The 19,174-nt window shown below is 35.7% G+C and overlaps 1 protein-coding gene across 6 annotated transcripts in view; it reads left to right on the top strand.

Moving 5' to 3' along the window:
- LOC125668577 (phospholipid-transporting ATPase ABCA1-like) overlaps positions 1–19,174 on the top strand; it is a 70,978-nt gene that overhangs the window by 12,173 nt on the left and 39,631 nt on the right. For 4 of the 6 annotated variants that reach the window (XM_056164288.1, XM_056164292.1, XM_056164290.1 and 1 more), the window contains exons 2-15: positions 6,823–6,963; positions 7,737–7,833; positions 9,187–9,328; positions 9,444–9,574; positions 10,119–10,237; positions 10,834–11,130; positions 11,341–11,448; positions 13,887–14,142; positions 14,761–14,900; positions 15,470–15,589; positions 15,805–15,996; positions 16,411–16,504; positions 17,914–18,025; positions 18,758–18,934. In XM_056164288.1, coding sequence (XP_056020263.1) covers positions 6,898–6,963; positions 7,737–7,833; positions 9,187–9,328; positions 9,444–9,574; positions 10,119–10,237; positions 10,834–11,130; positions 11,341–11,448; positions 13,887–14,142; positions 14,761–14,900; positions 15,470–15,589; positions 15,805–15,996; positions 16,411–16,504; positions 17,914–18,025; positions 18,758–18,934 — 2,051 coding nt within the window. In that variant the 5' untranslated portion in view covers positions 6,823–6,897. Of the gene's footprint in view, positions 1–635; positions 3,873–6,822; positions 6,964–7,736; positions 7,834–9,186; positions 9,329–9,443; positions 9,575–10,118; positions 10,238–10,833; positions 11,131–11,340; positions 11,449–13,886; positions 14,143–14,760; positions 14,901–15,469; positions 15,590–15,804; positions 15,997–16,410; positions 16,505–17,913; positions 18,026–18,757; positions 18,935–19,174 lie in introns of those variants that run through there. The other 2 variants (XM_056164289.1, XM_056164291.1) reach the window with 2 other exon arrangements.

The following is a 19,174-nucleotide window of genomic DNA, read 5'->3' on the forward strand; positions in this document are numbered from 1 at the left end:
GACTAAATGACCATGGCAAAAAGTCACAATAAGAAATTTTATGAAAGTAGGACAAAATGTCACAGGACAAAAAGTCACAGTTTATAAGAAAATATTGATTTTGATATATATTTGAAAACATCTGATCTTTTTGTAAAGTTTAAGAAACTATATATGCATTTGGGTTCCCTGTACCTGTAATTGTTAGCTTTAAAGTATATATAGCCTCATTTTCTAAGCCAGTCATCATTCCTAAAATGGAACTCATGCAGAGTAATAAAGGTGGTTCAAAGTTATGGTGTAAAAACAACTTTTGGTAATCTGTGGATATTAGTTTTAATGGTGAAGTCAAAGAACCATCTTTTTAAAACAAAATTCATCATTGTGACTGTTTGTCCTGTGACTTGTAATTTTGAAATCCTGTGAATGACCTTGCTAACAAGTGCAGTTTAAACACGAGATCAGTTTATTTGTAGTTTCTAATAATAAGTCCAATCAATATAGAGATCCCATGTACCTTTAAATTGACAGTATGAATTTTAGTACAGATGTACTTGTAATAAAGGAATATAAATAAAATGATGTGACTTCATAAGTTTAAAGGGTGCTTTGTAAAATTTCAATAACCTCATTGAATTTCATATTAATACTTGCAGTCTATTTCCCAATATGCTGACAACACAACTTTGGCTCTTGATGGTTCACCAAAATCTCTTTTTGCTGCACTTGTAGCAATTAAATCATGTGAAGTTTTGAAATATGGCAGACTTTGGGAAAACTGGAAAACTATCTGTAACCTAGAATAAGAAGTATTCAACCAATAATGCTGAACTAGTAGTGTGAAAGAGTGTGAGATGGTGTGATTAATATGTATCTTCATTACTATTACTGATGATTATGTGAATATGGAAAAAGAATTAATGTAAAAAAAAAAAACCCTTATTTTTCCTGATATATACTGTTACAGTACATATGATAAAAATTATGAATGACTATTTAGTAATAAAGAAAAAATGTCTCTCGCTTGTTTGCATCCCCAATATTAAGAAATGATCCCATATTGTCATTGCTGTTACATCCCCCCTTAAATACACTGTACAGAGAAACAAGACATTTCTACGTGTATTTATATTTATGTCAAGTAATGCTGAAAAGTCATATGATATGTCACAGTGCATATAGATATATACATGTATGTATTGAGAAATAGGATACAAGGAAAGAATAGGTTTCATCACTGACAAAACAGTGATGGATATAAATGTACATTTTGTTTGTTGTATTTCATGTGTAAATCTTTGATTTTATAGTGCATGTAGTATTCATGTGTACTTTGTGTTGATTTTAGTTGGGTTTTTTTATCAATTGGTCTCCAACTCCAAATGTCTTTGACATCTGGTGTTTGACTATTTTCTCTTACCTTCACAAAATAATTCAAAATGTACGACACTTCCCATAAACTACTGATCAACCATTAGAAATGAAACCCGTGACATGGACCTAGATTCACAGGAGGGTGGTTGATCAGCTGAATTATTGTCATTATAGAGGGAAAGGTGGTCATTAAAAGAAGAAGAAAAAATGTGTTGGCAAATTTAGCTAGCCTCAGTGTCAAATATAAAAACCCACTCTTTGTATCTGCCGTATTTGAAGGTTGTTTTGTAAGTATCATCGGGCATTCAAAAAAATAGTTTTCATGGCTTGTATTACTGAAAGATGTGGGAAGAGATAAGGGGTAACACAAGTATGGAAAGTAAAGTAGCCCGTCCCAGATGTAAATGATCCATTAAGACACCATATGAAACTACAGTCCTCTTAATGCCAACAAAATGAAGAAAGGACTAGGGAGTGACGGTGGCCATTTCTGGTCCTAAAATTAAGATATTCCTTAATTAGTGTAAAATTTTGTTGTAATTTCCATGTTGCAGTAACCAGGAACAGACATTTTAGAGTTTTAAGTCTATATGGTTGATTTCTGTTTTTGATTTTGATGCCACAAAGTTGGTGAATTTTTAGAGTGTATGTGAAAGTTAACTAAATTGTAAACATATAACAAAGATGGCATGTTTAAGCCAATTCATGTGTCCACACTTTCTGATCTACCAAAGTTTTAGAAAAACAGTGAGTTTTCGCTTGTTGAAGGAAATTGTTTGTAACTATGTACATAACATTTGATAGATTCAGGATTTAAGATTTGATTATGAAATAACATGAAGAGGCAGCCTAATCATCTATTTATTGATATTGTACAATTATCAAGATTTCTGGTATACGTGTAGTTTAATGGTACCTATGCTCCAATGTTTGTTAGATTCTAGTAAAATATCAATACTGTGGTATTCTATGAATAAGATGTAGCAGAAAACTCTTATGAAATATGGATACAAAAAACTACGATTGTAGGGGTATAAATGAAAGTAGTTTCAAAATACAGCCTGTCTTTTTAAACGGTTTCTTTCCAAAACGAGCTAAGTATGCATATCTAACTATCCTCTAGTGTTTTGCACCTATCTAGCATAATGAATTTTACGTCCATTAGGTCCTTATTCCTGAATCTAAATTTGATGAGCTCTTTCAAAACTTGCTTACACCATTGTTTTCTTTCAGACCATGTGTAGAAATTAAGGCAATCACAATGCATACATTATACAAATATTTAAAGGCCAATGATGTCCGAGAGTTAAATTTGTGAAGAATGAACTTAAAATTCTGACCTATTGCTTTCAATAAGGTGAAATGAAATAGTTTACACTGCATAAGTTATTTTACATGTAGATGGCCATTATAGATATATTTCTAATCATATTAGTTTGGATACAAAAAAATCTTGATTATTTAGTACAAGTGTACCTTTAAAATTTTCTGTCAGAATTGGGGTCAAATTACACTCTGTCCTGTACAAAGTTTGAACATAAAAATGTCTTTTGTTAAAGATTTATGACCAGCTTTATACATAAGTGAGTGGCCAACTTGGTAGATAGGATAAAAGGGAGGGAAGGAAAGACCCCGAAGAGGGGATAGGATAAAAGGGAAGGAAGGAAGGACCCCGAAGAGGGGATAGGATAAAAGGGAAGGAAGGACCCCAAAGAGGGGATAGGGTAAAAGGGAGGGAAGGAAGGACCCTGAAGAGGGGATAGGATAAAAGGGAGGGAAGGAAGGACCCTGAAGAAAGCATAGGGTAAAAGAAGGGAAGGAAAGACCCCGAAGAGGGGATAGGATAAAAAGGAAGGAAGGAAGGACCCCGAAGAGGGGATAGGATAAAAGGGAAGGAAGGACCCCAAAGAGGGGATAGGGTAAAAGGGAGGGAAGGAAGGACCCTGAAGAGGGGATAGGATAAAAGGGAGGGAAGGAAGGACCCTGAAGAAAGCATAGGGTAAAAGAAGGGAAGGAAGGACCCTGAAAAGGGGATAGGATAAAAGGGAGGGAAAGAAGGACCCTGAAGAGAGGATAAGGTAAAAGAAGGGAAGGAAGGACCCTGAAGAGAGGATAAGGTAAAAGAAAGGAAGGAAGGACCCTGAAGAGAGGATAGAATAAAAGGGAGGGAAGGAAGGACCCTGAAGAGGGGGAGAACATAGAAAACGAGGAAATGCTAAAAGGGAGCGAGAGAAAAATAGGGATGGGAGACGATAAGAGATGGACCCTCTGTCCCTCAATCTCAAGCCCCTCCCCTTCCACCCATTGAGGTGTTTGGTATAGATATAGATCATGCCAAAACTGACTCCATGGTCTATCAATCCATTCTCTATCAATCCATTCTCCTGGCTATTGAACTTACTCTGTGATGTTTGTAGGTCACAATCTAGAACATACTAATAATAAACCTGTTAAATGATCAGGAGCTTCAGTTATATAATGGAAGTATAACTAGGGAGTGGTATTCTTACAGTGAACAGGTAAATTCAAAGTTTTATTCCAATGTTATTTCATTTTATCATAATTTACAATTATTATAAGAATTTAGTGAATATGATAAGAACAAACCTTGCATGCTTCAGTAGATATACCCATTGCTGTAAGTCATGAAAATTAAATTAAAGGACCCTACATTACCATTAAATTTTTTATTAAATTATATACATTTGACAGTGGTTGAATTTGAACATGTACAATTACATGATATTTTTGTTTCTATTTTTAAAAGAAAAGAAACTTTTGAATATGTTACATTTGCTGACCTAAAATCATTTTGATTTGTGTATTTTAAATAATATGTTTAATTTTTGGTGAGCTATACACGAGATTGTGTTTGAGAAACCTAATACAGTGTATTATAATTACACAAATTCTTAGTTAATGCATGCAGCATGATTTTTTTTTTTTTTAAAAATCCATTTGAACTAAGGTTGGGATTTCATGCTCCTTGATTTCTGATAGAGAGGAGCAGGTATTGTAAAGTCATTAACCAACAGAAAAAATGTTTTCTTTATGGCCCGCTTTATGAAGAATTGGGGTTTGTATGTGATGATTTATTTATTTACAATGCTACCTCACCTATAAATGCTGATGCCATAAAAGACATTTTGAATCCTGTCAATTCCATCAGTGCAAAGCATAAATATAAGCAATAATAACAAGATACCTTTTCCAATCAAAGTAAAAGCAAAATAGATAACATTTATCTGTTAATGTGGTTGTCATTTTCAAAACCCACAGGGTCAATTTCAACCAAACTTGGTCCAAGGTATCCTTGTGTAAAGGGTACTCTATTTTTTTTTTTTTTTTTTTTTTTAATTTAAGGACCATATAAAACGTAAATAATCAGGAAAACATTAACAATGGGTCATGGTTTTAAAAAAAAATCTCAAAGGACCACAGAACAAGGAAAGCCAGACACTTGCACTAAAGCTTTTGATTTCTAGACTAGTAAGATTCAAGTTTCTTCAAATCATACCTCCCCAAACAGGACAAAACCATAATATAGGTTTATAGTTATACATAGGAATTTATTGGATTTGTTTTTTAAAATCTTACTCTATAAAAACACCTTAGTGTAGACTTGAGTTTGATCAGAGATGACCCATGAGACCAGAACAGGGCTGGAATAGGTGTTTGTTCAGAGATAACCGGGCATGGGACCAGAACACCTGGGCTGCAATAGCTGTTTGAAATTATACATCATAGGAATGTACTGTACCTGTGATCGAAAAAAAAAAAAAATTATTTCAAAATCTTCTGAAAAGACTTGAAGGATAGGGAAACACTGGATGAAAGAAATATATTTATACCCCCCGCAACAAGTTGTGGGGGGGGGGGGGGTATACTGGAATCGGTCTGTCCGTCCGTCTGTAGACACAATGGTTTCCGGGCTCTAAAGCATTATCCTTTCCACCTACCGTCACCATATCTTATATATGGACTACCCATGGGATGAAGATGTTCCCTATCGATTTTGGGGTCCAAAGGTCACGTGCACTGGACATCGAAGTAGCAATATGGTTCGGTTTGTCATGCCATTTGTTTTTTACACGCAGAAAAGAGGTAGTTTATACCTATTACCAATACCCTTTGGGAGATTGGGGTAAGCTGGGGGTATTCTTAGTGAGCATTGCTCACAGTACCTCTTGTTTTAGAATTGCAATTCTTTAAAGACTGGTTGTCAGATTGTAAATTTAATGAATGTTTAGATTGATAATTAGAATATATGTGATAAATTTTGTATGAATATTTTCACACCATTGTGTTTTATTATTTACATATCTTCATTTACCAAGAAAACTAGACAATATTTTTACATGTATTACTGTGAAGCATTGAATCTTTTGTTCAGTTTGCATATACCTGCTATTCATTAGGGCCCTGTCTCACGGCTGGTACCCTTTAGGAATCACTTTGTCCCTCCATCTGTATGTCAGCACTTCTATGGCACACAATAACTTAAAAGTTTCCTTGGGAAGATTTTCATAAATTTTATACATGATACTTAAGATAGATAGAGGAAGACACCAATTTATTAGCTTTGTCATTATGGGACTTACAATTTTTAAAAATTTCAATACGATGAAATTATAAAATATGGCACAGAATAACTTGAAATCCCTTGAGAAAATTTTGTATCTATAACACCTTGATTAGGCAGAGGAAGACCCCTTTAGATTTTGTATCTAATACCTTGATTAGGCAGAGAAAGACCCCTTTAGATATTTTATCTAATATACCTTGATTAGGCAGAGAAAGACTTGTTTAGATTTTGTATCTAATACCTTGATTAGGCAGAGAAAGACCCCTTTAGATTTTTTATCTAATACCTTGATTAGGCAGAGAAAGACCCCTTTAGATTTTGTATCTAATACCTTGATTAGGCAGAGAAAGACCCCTTTAGATTTTGTATCTAATACCTTGATTAGGCAGAGAAAGACCCCTTTGGATTTTGTATCTAATACCTTGATTAGGCAGAGAAAGACCCCTTTAGATTTTGTATCTGATACCTTGATAAGGCAGAGAAAGACCCCTTTAGATTTTTTTTCTAACATACCTTGATTAGGCAGAGAAAGACCCCTTTAGATTTTGTATCTAATACCTTGATTAGGCAGAGAAAGACCCCTTTGGATTTTCAGATCTCTGTTTGTCAGCACTTTCTATGGCACAGAATAATTTCAGTTTTGAAAAGATTTCCATCACTCCATCGTTCTGTCCATCGTGAACCACTGTGGGGCCCTTTCTGATTTTTCATTTTTCTAATATTTCCATAATCATTAGATTTTAGAATTTGCTATGCAGAATGGATATCAAGTAAATTATGTATAAATCATTATCAGTCATGGTATCATAGACTCTTGACTATTTTGGTCCACTGTTAATTTCTTTGATGGTAATGATATATTTTTTAATATTTTTTTTCTTCAGATGATGAAACTGTCTAACTTTTCAGTACAGAGTGAACGCCCTTGAACCTATCTCGACTGACGTACCAATCGAATCATGGGGTTCTTCAGCCAGCTGTGGCTTCTGTCTTGGAAAAATCTTACTCTGAGAAGGAGACAGAAGGTGAGATGATAATATTGCTGTTGCTCTCATGGGCTTAAAACCAAATCATATGATTGTAAGCGATTGTCATGAATTTTGATATCACATGATTGTATGCTTGCAATTTTCATGGATGTTGATATATATTTGACCCTCTTTTTGAAATACATGTAGTAGAAAATTTATGTATGGATCTTTTAAAAGTTATCGAAAAGTTAGTGTACGTTTAAAAAGTTGTTTTGAAATTCAAGATTTATGGGAGTTACAGGATGTCAGTATATTCACTAGCAATGCATCACACTGGCAAGTATCAATTAATGGCCTCGTTTTTTCAACAGGCAGTGTACGTTGAGAATCATCATGGCAATGAAATTTTTGTCTTAATTTTATCAGACATGTTAACTTTTCACAGAATTGCAGTCTTTTGAAAATTTGCGACAGATCTTATTTTCACATGTAATGAATTGATAATAAACTTAGTTTATATGTAATCTCCTAAGGTACACTACAACTGGACAGCTACCTAGTACATGGACTAAGAAAATCTCGATATTGAATTAATGTCAAGGATTGATTACATCAAAATCAGTTGTGCTTGCAAATACACAATTCTACTTATGAAGAAATGTGATAAGAAAAGTATTACCATTGAAACCAGTGTTGAAAAGAAAACCCCAACAAAACATTATGATAAAGTGTTGTTTCATAGAATGTAACAGGGGTGGTAGTGCACTAATTGGCATTAATGAATGAGTGAATACAGTGAAAATGAATTGTGACTTTGTAATTTGTAGTTCCGGTTGGTGGCAGAGATTGTGTTTCCTTTAGCACTATTCATCATTTTAGTCATTGTAAGAACAAGACCTAACCTGAAGATCCCAATGTCAGAGTGTGAGTATAAGCAAAAAAATCAGCAGAAAAGTCTTAGGTTGCAGGGGAGTTTAGGGCATGGTAGATGTGGGTTATATTTATTTTATTTTTTTGTATCAGTATATATATGTTAAAATCAGCAAACAAAGGTCATCTTTCTGAAATCTTGGGAGGGGGGATTCAAATTTTAAAAAATGCAAAAAAAAAAATTAATTTGTAATGTTCTTCGATGTCCAACATATGTACAGAATTGGAATAAACTTATCTTATCTGTACATGTACTCTTCTTTAAAGTTTTTATTAGCTCACCTGAGCCGAAGGCTCAAGTGAACTTTTCTGACCACATTTTGTCCGGCATCCGTCTGTCTGTCTGTCCGTCTGTCTGTAAACTTTTCACATTTTCATCTTCTTCTCATGAACCACTGGGCCAATTTCAACCAAACATGGCCAAAAGCATCCTTGGGTGAAGGGCTTTCAAGTTTGTTCAAATGAAGGGCCATGTCCCTTTCAAGGGGGAGATAATCACAAAAATGCAAAAATAGGGTGGGGTCATTTAAAAATCTTCTTCTCAAGAACCACTGGATCAGAAGAGCTGAAATTTACCTGAAAGCTTCCTGACATATTGCAGATTCAAGTTTGTTCAAATCATGGCCCCCTGTGGTATAATGGGGCCACAAGGGGGGATCAAAGTTTTACATACAAATATATAGGGAAAAACTTTAAAAATCTTCTTCTCAAGAACCACTGAGCCAGAAAAGCTGATTTTTACATGAAAACTTTCTGACATAGTGCAGATTCAAGTTTGTTCAAATCATGGCCCCCGGGGATAAGATGGGGCCCCAAGGGGGGATCAAAGTTTTACACACAAATATATAGGGAAAAACTTTAAAAATCTTCTTCTCAAGAACCACTAAGCCAGAAAAGCTGAGATTTACATGAAAACTTTCTGACATAGTGCAGATTCAAGTTTGTTCAAATCATGGCCCCCGGGGGGTAGGATGGGGCCACAAGTGGGGGAGGGGGTCAAAGTTTTACATACAAATATAGGAAAAAGCTTTAAAAATCTTCTTCTCAAGAACCATTGGGCCAAAGAAGTTGACATTTACATGAAAGCTTTCTGACATAGTGTAGATTCAAGTTTGCAAAGGGTAGTTTGGGCCATAATAGGGACTATTAGGTTTTATATGCAAATATGTATGGAAAGTCTTCAGATATGGGCCAAGGTGACTCAAGTGAGCGATGTGGCCCATGGGCCTCTTCTTAAAAAAAAAATGATTTAGAATGTTTTTGTGATTGTTGCAGGTCATTATGATGAGAATGTTTTTGTGATTGTTGCAGGTCATTATGATGAGAATGTTTTTGTGATTGTTGTAGGTCATTATGATGGGAATGCGATGCCTAGTGCTGGTGCTCTCCCCTTTGTTCAGTCTTTTTTGTGTAATTTTAACAATCCGTGCCATGCTACTGCAAGTGCAGACGAAACTCCAGGAACCATTGGCAGTTTCGATCAGTCCTTGTAAGTTTGGTTTTAAACATTTTGGGAAAATAGAGGTTAGGGCTGTTCAGAATTTAAATATACTACAATTCTTTTTATTACATGGACATAATTCTTTGTTTTATATCATTTTTAGTTTAACTAGAGTTGTGAAAGATCTCTCGAAAGTGTTGCAGGACAACTCGGTGATAACTTTAGCTCATGTCCTGCGAGATTTTGAGTTTTATACAGGAGTCTTAAACAACATAGGCAGTGGAAACTCTACGGGTACTGTTTGACAGTTTATTTACAAATTTCTTGAAACAGAGAACTTGCTGATGTTAATATTGCTGTGTGATATCTCAATGAGCTTGGACAGTATACATTCACCTTCAGTGAAGTCTGTTTCTCCCATTTTGGAAATGTAAATCTTCCGCTAAAACATTTTCCCTTTTGATAGATGGATTCACCATGTCTTTAGGTCTGTTCATTGATATTTGTTCCACAGATCTGTACAATTGTTCATTTTTTTCCTTTAAATTTTGGATATAATCATTGAAAGCTGTTCACATGATATTCATCAGTCATTTTTATTTGAAGGGGGGTAACTACTTTTGTGTCACCTTGGAAGCACAGACACATAAGAATCACTTTGTCTCTCTCTCTCTCTCTCTCTCTCTCTCTCTCTCTCTCTCTCTCTCTCTCTCTCTCTCTCTTTCTTTCTTTCTCTCTCTCTCTGTGTTACACTTTAGAACATTTTAAAAAACTTTTTTTCTCTACATTTAGGCTTGATTGGATGATTAAGTATTAACCTGACCATTGTGTTTTGTAGGGAATATTACCTTAGGAAGTTTAGTGGTGAATCCTCAGCAAATTATCTCCGGTTTCCAAGACAATGACACCAGGCAAGCCATCATTGATCTTTTTGGAACTTCCATCAATATTAACATGGTAAGAAATCAGGGTCTGTTTCACTCCATATAATTTGGGTTTTTGTTAGGTCTTTCAAATGAAGTTGAGGATATGATTAATATGATGCATAGACGGATAACAACAATCGCTTTTATGAATGACATTTGAAATTCTGAATGTGGTTAGGGACTCTACAAATCATCAAGGGACATAACTACGGAGTGCATGACTCCATAGTTTACTCACTTTCACCAGCAGTATATGCCTGGACTTTAATGAGAAGGGACATCGGTGGTTTATGGAAACAATATTTGTGTCTTGAAATCATTTTATCTAGTTTTGAATAAAACAAACATTTTTAATGATGTGAAAATCACTTGTTTCTCACAATTCTAAATATCTGCAACATGTTTTTCTTAGATGCAGACTTTGTACTTTTGTTTGGGAGACTTGCATTTTGAATGCTCCCTTATATCTTTTTTTAACTTTGTTCCAAAGATACATGTATGTAAAAACATGATTGTTTATGCTGTCATAAACTGAAATGCTCAAATGTATTATTTTGAAAAGAATAGAAGTATTTCAATTCATAGTGTTGACAGAATATTGAGTTTTTCATTCATGTTAATCTTCAGTTGAATTCGACACTTGTAAACGACATCTTGGAAGACGTAGGGGTCTGTAGAGTGCCCAATCTGAATTCGACAGGCGTAAACCCATCCACAAACCTGACCCTACTACAAGCCCAATTCCGGAATGTTATCTGTGACCAGGATCAAATTTCTCAGATTTTTAATTTTACCTCGGAACCTGCTCGGGATCTGGTATCCAACCAGCTGTGTAATTTAACAAATCCGGAAAGTATTGGTAACGTGATTCAGTTACTGGAAGAACTACAGAGGACGGTGAATGCCACAACTCTTTTTGAAGAGGTGAGCAAGATTTGAATTTAGAAACAATTTTACATGAAATGTATTGGATATTTGCAAAGGTTCTGTGCTACATAATTCAAGGGAGTTCTTTATTGCCTGTCAATATTAAATGTCCTATGTATGAATACATTGCAATATCTGTGAGTTACACTTGCATTCCTGAATATGAATATTTGTGACAGTTATATTTAGTAATTTTCTTTATTTCAGCTGCAGAGATTTGCCTTGGCTAATGCAGGCAGTTTAGGGGGAGGTGGAGGAAGTGGTCCAACAATAGATGCTAGCGCCTTACCTGCCTTGATCAGAGCATACCAGGATGTAAGTGTGTAATGTAAAGAAAAAGTTGTGAGGCTGGAAATCCAACCTGGAACTCTGGTATATATATACTGGTCAGCTGTTTAGTTACATATCTCTAGTCCATGTGCTAGTCCTCATTATCTCAAAAGAATCTTGCACAGACTTGCCATGTGTTCCTCATCCACCCTCTGTCAATGTCTCAATTCAGGGTCACAATTCTGTTTGCAGACAACAGATTTTTCCTCTGCAATGTCTTAAAAATTTTATTTACTCTCTAAAACAATCATTCCCTATATGAAAAAATTCACATGTTAGTCTTTGTTTTTTACCCTTCTATATTATATCTCCTCCCCCACCCCCACCCCCACCCCCACCCCAAACACACCTACACACATACAATGTTATATCTCCTCCCCCACCCCCACCCCAAACACACCTACACACATACAATGTTATATCTCCTCCCCCACCCCCACCCCAAACACACCTACACACATACAATGTTATATCTCCTCCCCCACCCCCACCCCAAACACACCTACACACATACAATGTTGTGGTCATGACTCAACAACAAGTAATCTCAAAACCTAAATATCAGTAATCAGTAAGTGTGAAGGTGTATATGAAAACAAGCGTTCTGTAGGAAGGAAAATTTCCTCTGTTTGGGAGATCTATAGAGCTCCTGTGAAATCGTAAGAAGACCTTGTGTTGACATCGAGGATCCCAGAAATGCATCACTGGCATCATACTTTCATACAACATTTGATTGCATTTTGGTTTTCAAATGTACAATAAATCCGAATTCTTTGAAAATTTACTATCTATCTGTTTTGGAGAAATAAACATTTCCCTTATAAAGAAATAGCTATAGAAAAATTTTCATATTTTGAAAAATGGACTGAAATATATGATTTTTCATGTAAAACTTTTATTATAAAAATTAAACAACTCGTATAATTAGGGCCCCGCATGAAATGTGGGAAGCCCTATAGTAATCACGTCCGTCTGTCCGTCAACACTTTCTTTGTGACACGATAACTCAAACAGTTTTTATCGTACAGTTTTCAAATTTTGTACAGAAATAATGTACAATAAGAGGAAGATGCCTATAGATTTTGGGGTCATTTCACTTTTTCTGTCTGTCTGGCATGATCTTTGTTATTATGAACACTTTCTTTGTGACACAATAACTCAAGAGTTTTTATTGTACAGTTTTCAAATTATGTACAGAAATACTTTACAATAAGAGGAAGACACCTATAGATTTTGGGGTCATGTCACTTTGTCTGTCTGTTTGAATGTCATCATCTTTCTTATTATGACCGTATTTATTTACCACTGTCTAAGGTAGATAATTCAATTTGAATTATGATATGCATTGTATTGATATATAGAAAATTTACAAGAAATAACTCTACAACATTGTGTATGTGTATATATTTGTTTTTTTTTTTTAATGTGATATAAAAAATGCTTGATGTTACATGTATATTGAATTAAAACACGTCATTCCCAGTCAACAACTTTCGATCGGAATACGAAATAAAGTTTCTTATATCCGGTTGCAAAATGAAATTGCTTCATGCTTCAAGTTATTGAATTATGTAGTAATTGCACGTTACACATTAGAGAACTGTTCCTTTGAATAAAGAAAGTCACAAAATAGATACAAAATGAGTGGTTTCTTATTCATTACTGTTACCGAGCTTTCGTCGGCGAAAATCTTGAAATGGCGTGTTTCACTGCGCTTGTAGACGGTAAGGTCCACATTTTCTACATGAGTATTTTGATATTTGCTTATGAATTTTTTGTTCCTACATGGTATGTCTCGGCTAGGAATAATGGACACTTTCTCACCTATGTATGTAAAGACATATTAATCTCTATTTTTAAAAATGTAGAACACTTTTATCAAATGACAATGTGTTTGAAAACACTTAGAGCCCCGATGTCAGAATTTCCTTTTCCAAGACATCAATATGTCAAATTCATAATCCTTTTCGAATAGTATGTACCATATTTTGTACCAGTTATCCATTTTGAATCCCCTATTACAATGGGATTTTGTTTCACTCTGTTGTGTTTGAGTGGATGAGTGTGTGTCAAACAGAAGTCATTTAAATTGCTTAAGTCTCTCATAAATATGCTTCATGATTCCTTTTTCACAAATTGGCATTTCAATGTATCTTTATATATTATTAATTCTAACATAAATACCAGCCCCAAACATTGCTATATTAAATACAGATGTCACTTTCCTCTAATAACCCTCAGCGGGGCCCTTGCTGACCGTGTCAATTTTCTAGTTTATGTTTGGAAAAACAGTGATACATGCACTTCTGAAAGAACAGTTTATCTTTGTAAAGAATTTACTTTCTATTTAGTAAAAGACTAGATGGGGTATTAATCAGACTAAGATAGTCTTACCGAGTAATAATTTCTTCATTTCCCTGTAGATCCAGCAGTTGTCCAGCGTAGGTGACCTGGTCAATGAGTTCCAGAGATTGATACAGGACGTGTCTTTGGGGTCAGGAATGGACCTGGGGTCAATGGTGTGTGGGCGCAGTAACTCCGTGCTTGGAGCGAGTGGTACAAGTCTGCTGGCTGGTTTGGGAGGTTTACTGACCACCGGGGGCGTGCAGACGGGGGGCAGTGTGGAGACTGGGAACAACACATACAATGCCACTGCCAATGTTACGGTTGGACAGTCAGGTACCAGAACACAAGCCATCTTGAAACCATTCAGAGTTTATGAATATCTTTCTCAAGGATCTGAAATATAGATTAGATAGCATCTTTGTACATACATACAACTTGTTAAGAATTAAACTAGATTTTGTTATCTAACTTTGAAAGAAAACTCAATTTGTTTTGCAGTATTTATAACCAAGATAGCAACAAAATACAAGATAATTTGAAATTTCCATTAAAAAAAATGTGACAAGATCACAACTGAATTAGTGTTTAGTCATTGTTATCAATGGAAACAAGAGGGACTATAAACAATGGTTCTCAGAAGAAAACTTGTATGCCCTGAATGTAAACTGTTTATTGAAAATTGAAAACTTTTTGTACTTTATTGTCCAATGTACGATAGATTTTGATAGAATGTCAAACAGTTATTGACTACATCTGAGGAGAACAGCTGTTTTGTTTGACCCAGGGATGGATCCGGTCGCTCGAAACTGCAGGCTGTTCAGATGGGAAGATATTGATATGGCTTCATGATTTTTCAAAGAAAATATACAACATGCATTTTCAGATTTTTTCATGTTAATTGCATTAACAGTGCACTACTTTATTAAAAGTGGATATGATTTTTGTGAACAGGTGGTGTCTGTGACACGATCACAAAAATGATGTACAGTAGCCGCACCACTCGAGTCCTGTGGAAGCAGATTCTACCAATGTTACAGGGAGAGATTCTGTATTACCCAGATACTCCTGCAGTCAGAAAAATTATCAAAGAGGTACATGCATAAACCAAGACACAGAAGGGGTTGATTGATTGTATATTGTTTAACATCCCACTCCAGAGTCTTTCACTTATGTGGAGACGTCATCACCGGTGAAGGGCTTCAAAAGTTAAGCCTATGCTCGGCGCTTATGGCCAATGAGCAGGGAGGGATCTTTATCGTGTCACAACTGCTGTGACACTGGGCCTCAGTTTTTGCGGTCTTATCGGAAGGACCACCCCATTTAGTCGTCTCTGAAGACAAGCAAGGGGTACTGAGGACAGAATGGTGAACAAAAGCAGTAAACAGATGCATGTAGATCATGATGGAGAGGTTGGAAGTGCTTGTATTCAGAAACCAAGTGGGGAGGGGTTTTATTACTGTAGGTACACTGTACTTAAGAGTAAGAATTCATTTGCATTTGGGATTTTGAGGGTAGAAAAAGGGAATTGTGTAATTTCAATGGCAGTCATTCTAGGATTTAGTAACAGTATATTTTATGTTGGTATTTGTATCATTTAGTATTGTAAATCTAACCTGTGCACAACTATGAAAATTAAGCGTTATTTTTAACATAATTTTAGGCCAACCAGACATTCGAGGAGTTTGCCAATGTGATAAATCTGGCCAGGAACTTCAGCCAGGATTACTACTTTGACTTGTATAACTACCTGAATAACAGCGCGAACATTGAATTCCTTCGGGTAAGTCGTGTCTGGTTTTACGTCGTCAAGAATACATGTATGTTCCCAGGACTTTGTAAAACATTCTTGATGTAAATTTCAAAAGCCATCTATATGAGACAGGTATATATGATTATTGAATAGTACCTGTACATTTCTAAATTGTTAGAAGAGAAATGCTAAAGTAATTAACATATACAGTATTGAAAACTAATTCTGTTATTTATTTGTTGTAGACTTTGACTGGTTCCTGTCTCTGTGACTTAGCTTTTGACCAGCTAAGGAGTACATCCAATATCTCCTCGAACTACAGTGCCTGTTCGTCGTTGAATGCCTTCTTAAACAACGGCAACTCGACAGGTTACGATTGGAGAAATGCCATCAATGCCACTAGATCGTTGGCACTGGGCATTGCAGAATTTGGAGGGGTATGATTTCATTATGGTAGCACTTTTTAATTTCTTCAAAATGCAGTAGCAGGGCAAAATTAAAGAGAAACATTCTCTTGCAACCCTTTTACCGAAAGGACAAATTAGTGATATGCACACAAAGTAGTGTTACATTTTACAATCTTGGGAAGGGGGGGCTGTAATTGTCTGTTTTTATGTCGTGTGTGTCTTGGTGACACTGTACAGTATTCATCCTGTTGTAGAGTTCATTACTCCCTGTTTTACTTCAATCTGGAGGTACATGTAACATTAACTTGTTTTACTTCAATCTGGAGGTACATGTAACATTAACCTGTTTTACTTCAATCTGGAGGTACATGTAACATTAACTTGTTTTACTTCAATCTGGAGGTACAATCTGGAGGTACATGTAACATTAAATTGTTTTTGCAGTGCTTCAACCTGAACAAGTTTAAAGGTTACAAAAATCAGAGGCAGATGATCAATGATGGAGTGAAAAAGATTGAAGATTTGGATTTTTGGGCAGGTAAGAAATAAAAGTCCTCAACTTGGTTAATTGCTTAGGGCTATTCCAGAAATAAATACATGAGGGGGTCGGGAGGCACCTTTTGTATATACCAAGCACCCATAAAAAAAAAAAAAAAAAATTACCCCATGACCCATCAAATTAATAAACTCATTTTACAAGGACCCATCTAATAAAAAAAAAAAAACTAACCAGACCCACCACAAAAATATTTTTAAAAATGAAAACGGTACAAATCTCGCGAGGTTTTCGGGACAAACATTCTAGTCAATGACGGGGTAATGCCTGTACGACATTGTATCATAGTAGTTCTGAAGAAACGCTGTCACATCAACAATCAAAGGCATCTATGGCGGGAATGTTGGAAAGATTGGGAGTCCAAACGATGCTATTATCATGAAATGGGTATGGATATGTTTTTCCACGAATCGTTCGTCTTCTAATGGAGCCCGTGCCCGGAGGCCTCTATATCACCATCACACCGACTGATAAATATAACGCATCGGTACCCTTGTATAAATCAACTAAGGTTTGCCTATTTTTATTAGAAAACGGAATACCTATTGGTTTCAAAATATTCCCAAAATCGATGCACTGTAAACTGTAATAATCTACAGAACAGAGTTCGCCGCCATCACGTCCATAGGGACCCTACTAAACGCGCCTCTAATTTGAAGAGTGCCGTAATGGAAAGTTATGCGCTGCAAAGAGCGACAACTCGAATAGTTCTATGTTACTTCCGATTTCCGATTTCGAAAGCAGCATTTCGAAAGCACGTTTTCAATTTTCCCTCCGACGTTTTGTAACCAACACGACAAGAGCGACAATAAAAATATTCTGAAAACTCAACACCCATGTGGCACAAAATAAAACAATAGAAACTACCCACTACCCATAATAAATATTTTTTTAACAGACCAACCACGGACCAATTAAAATATGAAAAAATACGACCACCCACACAAAAAAATATCGTTTGCCGCCCGACCCCCCCATTTGATCATTTCTGGAACAGCCCTTAATTAATACATGTACAAATGTATGTAAATATATTATAGATAATATAGATACATGTACATTTAGGTATGGTTAATTTATATACTGCATCCCGGTAAAATTTTGCCTTATGTTACTGTTGTCCAGACTCATTGAAAAAAAGATTTTGTCCTTTTCTAAATTTGCCCCAAACCATTTATTAAGTACTGTTTAAGAGCAGTAGATTAGCCCAGTTTTGAAAATCGCCCATTGAGGATGAGGGTCAAATAGGCAAACATTCAATGGGTATGAAAATTCAATGAGTACGAAAATTCCCAGGTATACAGTACACGTCCAGAGAGTAACATACAAGTGAAGACATTGAGGATATCGGTTTTATTTCAAATGGTTATTCACACATATATAATTTACAGCCTTGGAGTTTCAAGTTTCTGATAATGATCAGGACCCCCTCCCAACCCATGTGAAGTACTCCATTAGAATGGACACTGCCAAAGTCGACAGTACAACAAGAATCCAGGACAAGTAAGTGCCCCCTCCTTTAATCCAGGTCAAGTGCCCCCTCCTTTAATCCAGGTCAAGTGCCTTCTCCTTTAATCCAGGTCAAGTGACCCCTCCTTTAATCCAGGTCAAGTGCCTTCTCCTTTAATCCAGGACAAGTCCCCCTCCTTTAATCCAGGACAAGTGCCCCTCCTATTAATTTAGGAAAAATCATGATGGTCACACTTTCAATAATGATTCAGAATAAGATAAAATTATCCTTGATTATAAATCATCTATGGAACATCATTTGAACAGACCTACATAATTTGCTTTTCATTTATTGAATGTATTTAAAAGACTGCTTAGTAGTCATTCTGCTTCTCAAAACTGAAAAAATCCACACTTCTGACAATCTGTGTGAGTTCAAGATATAGAAAAAGTAATTGAATTTTGAAAAATGTTGCCTTGCCTGTATGGGAATAGCCATTTAGATCTATTCTGAGAATAGCCATTTAGATCTATCTTGAGAATAGCCATTTAGATCTATCTTGAGAATAGCCATTTAGATCTATCTTGAGGAGGGAATGCTGTTTACGTGTTACTTGTAACCTTGATATGTACAGTATTGCCTATTTTGTACAGAATATACTTTGTAGGTGCCCCTCCATTTTAACTGTTGATTGCAGTTATTTATGTACATGTACTATGTAGTTCCAGAAGTAACATACATGTAAATGCAACACATCGACAAAAACTTGTCAATTTCTGTTTCAGATACTGGCGACCTGGTCCCAGGTCTACTGCTGGAATTGACACAAAATACATCACTTACGGCTTTGCTTACATTCAGGACATGATTGACCATGCGATCATTAATATCCAGACTAACAAGCAGGTGAACATCGGAGTGGAAACACAGCAGTTCCCCTATCCATGTTATACCAGAGACAGGTAAACACCTGAGTATTACCTTTATCCATGTTATACCAGAGACAGATAAACACCTGAGTATTACCTTTATCTGTGTTATACCAGAGACAGGTAAACACCTGAGTATTACCTTTATCTGTGTTATACCAGAGACAGGTAAACACCTGAGTATTACCTTTATCTGTGTTATACCAGAGACAGGTAAACACCTGAGTATTACCTTTATCTGTGTTATACCAGAGACAGGTAAACACCTGAGTA

This window comes from Ostrea edulis, chromosome 4 (genome assembly GCF_947568905.1).
Source record: "Ostrea edulis chromosome 4, xbOstEdul1.1, whole genome shotgun sequence".
Lineage (NCBI taxonomy): Eukaryota > Metazoa > Mollusca > Bivalvia > Ostreida > Ostreidae > Ostrea > Ostrea edulis.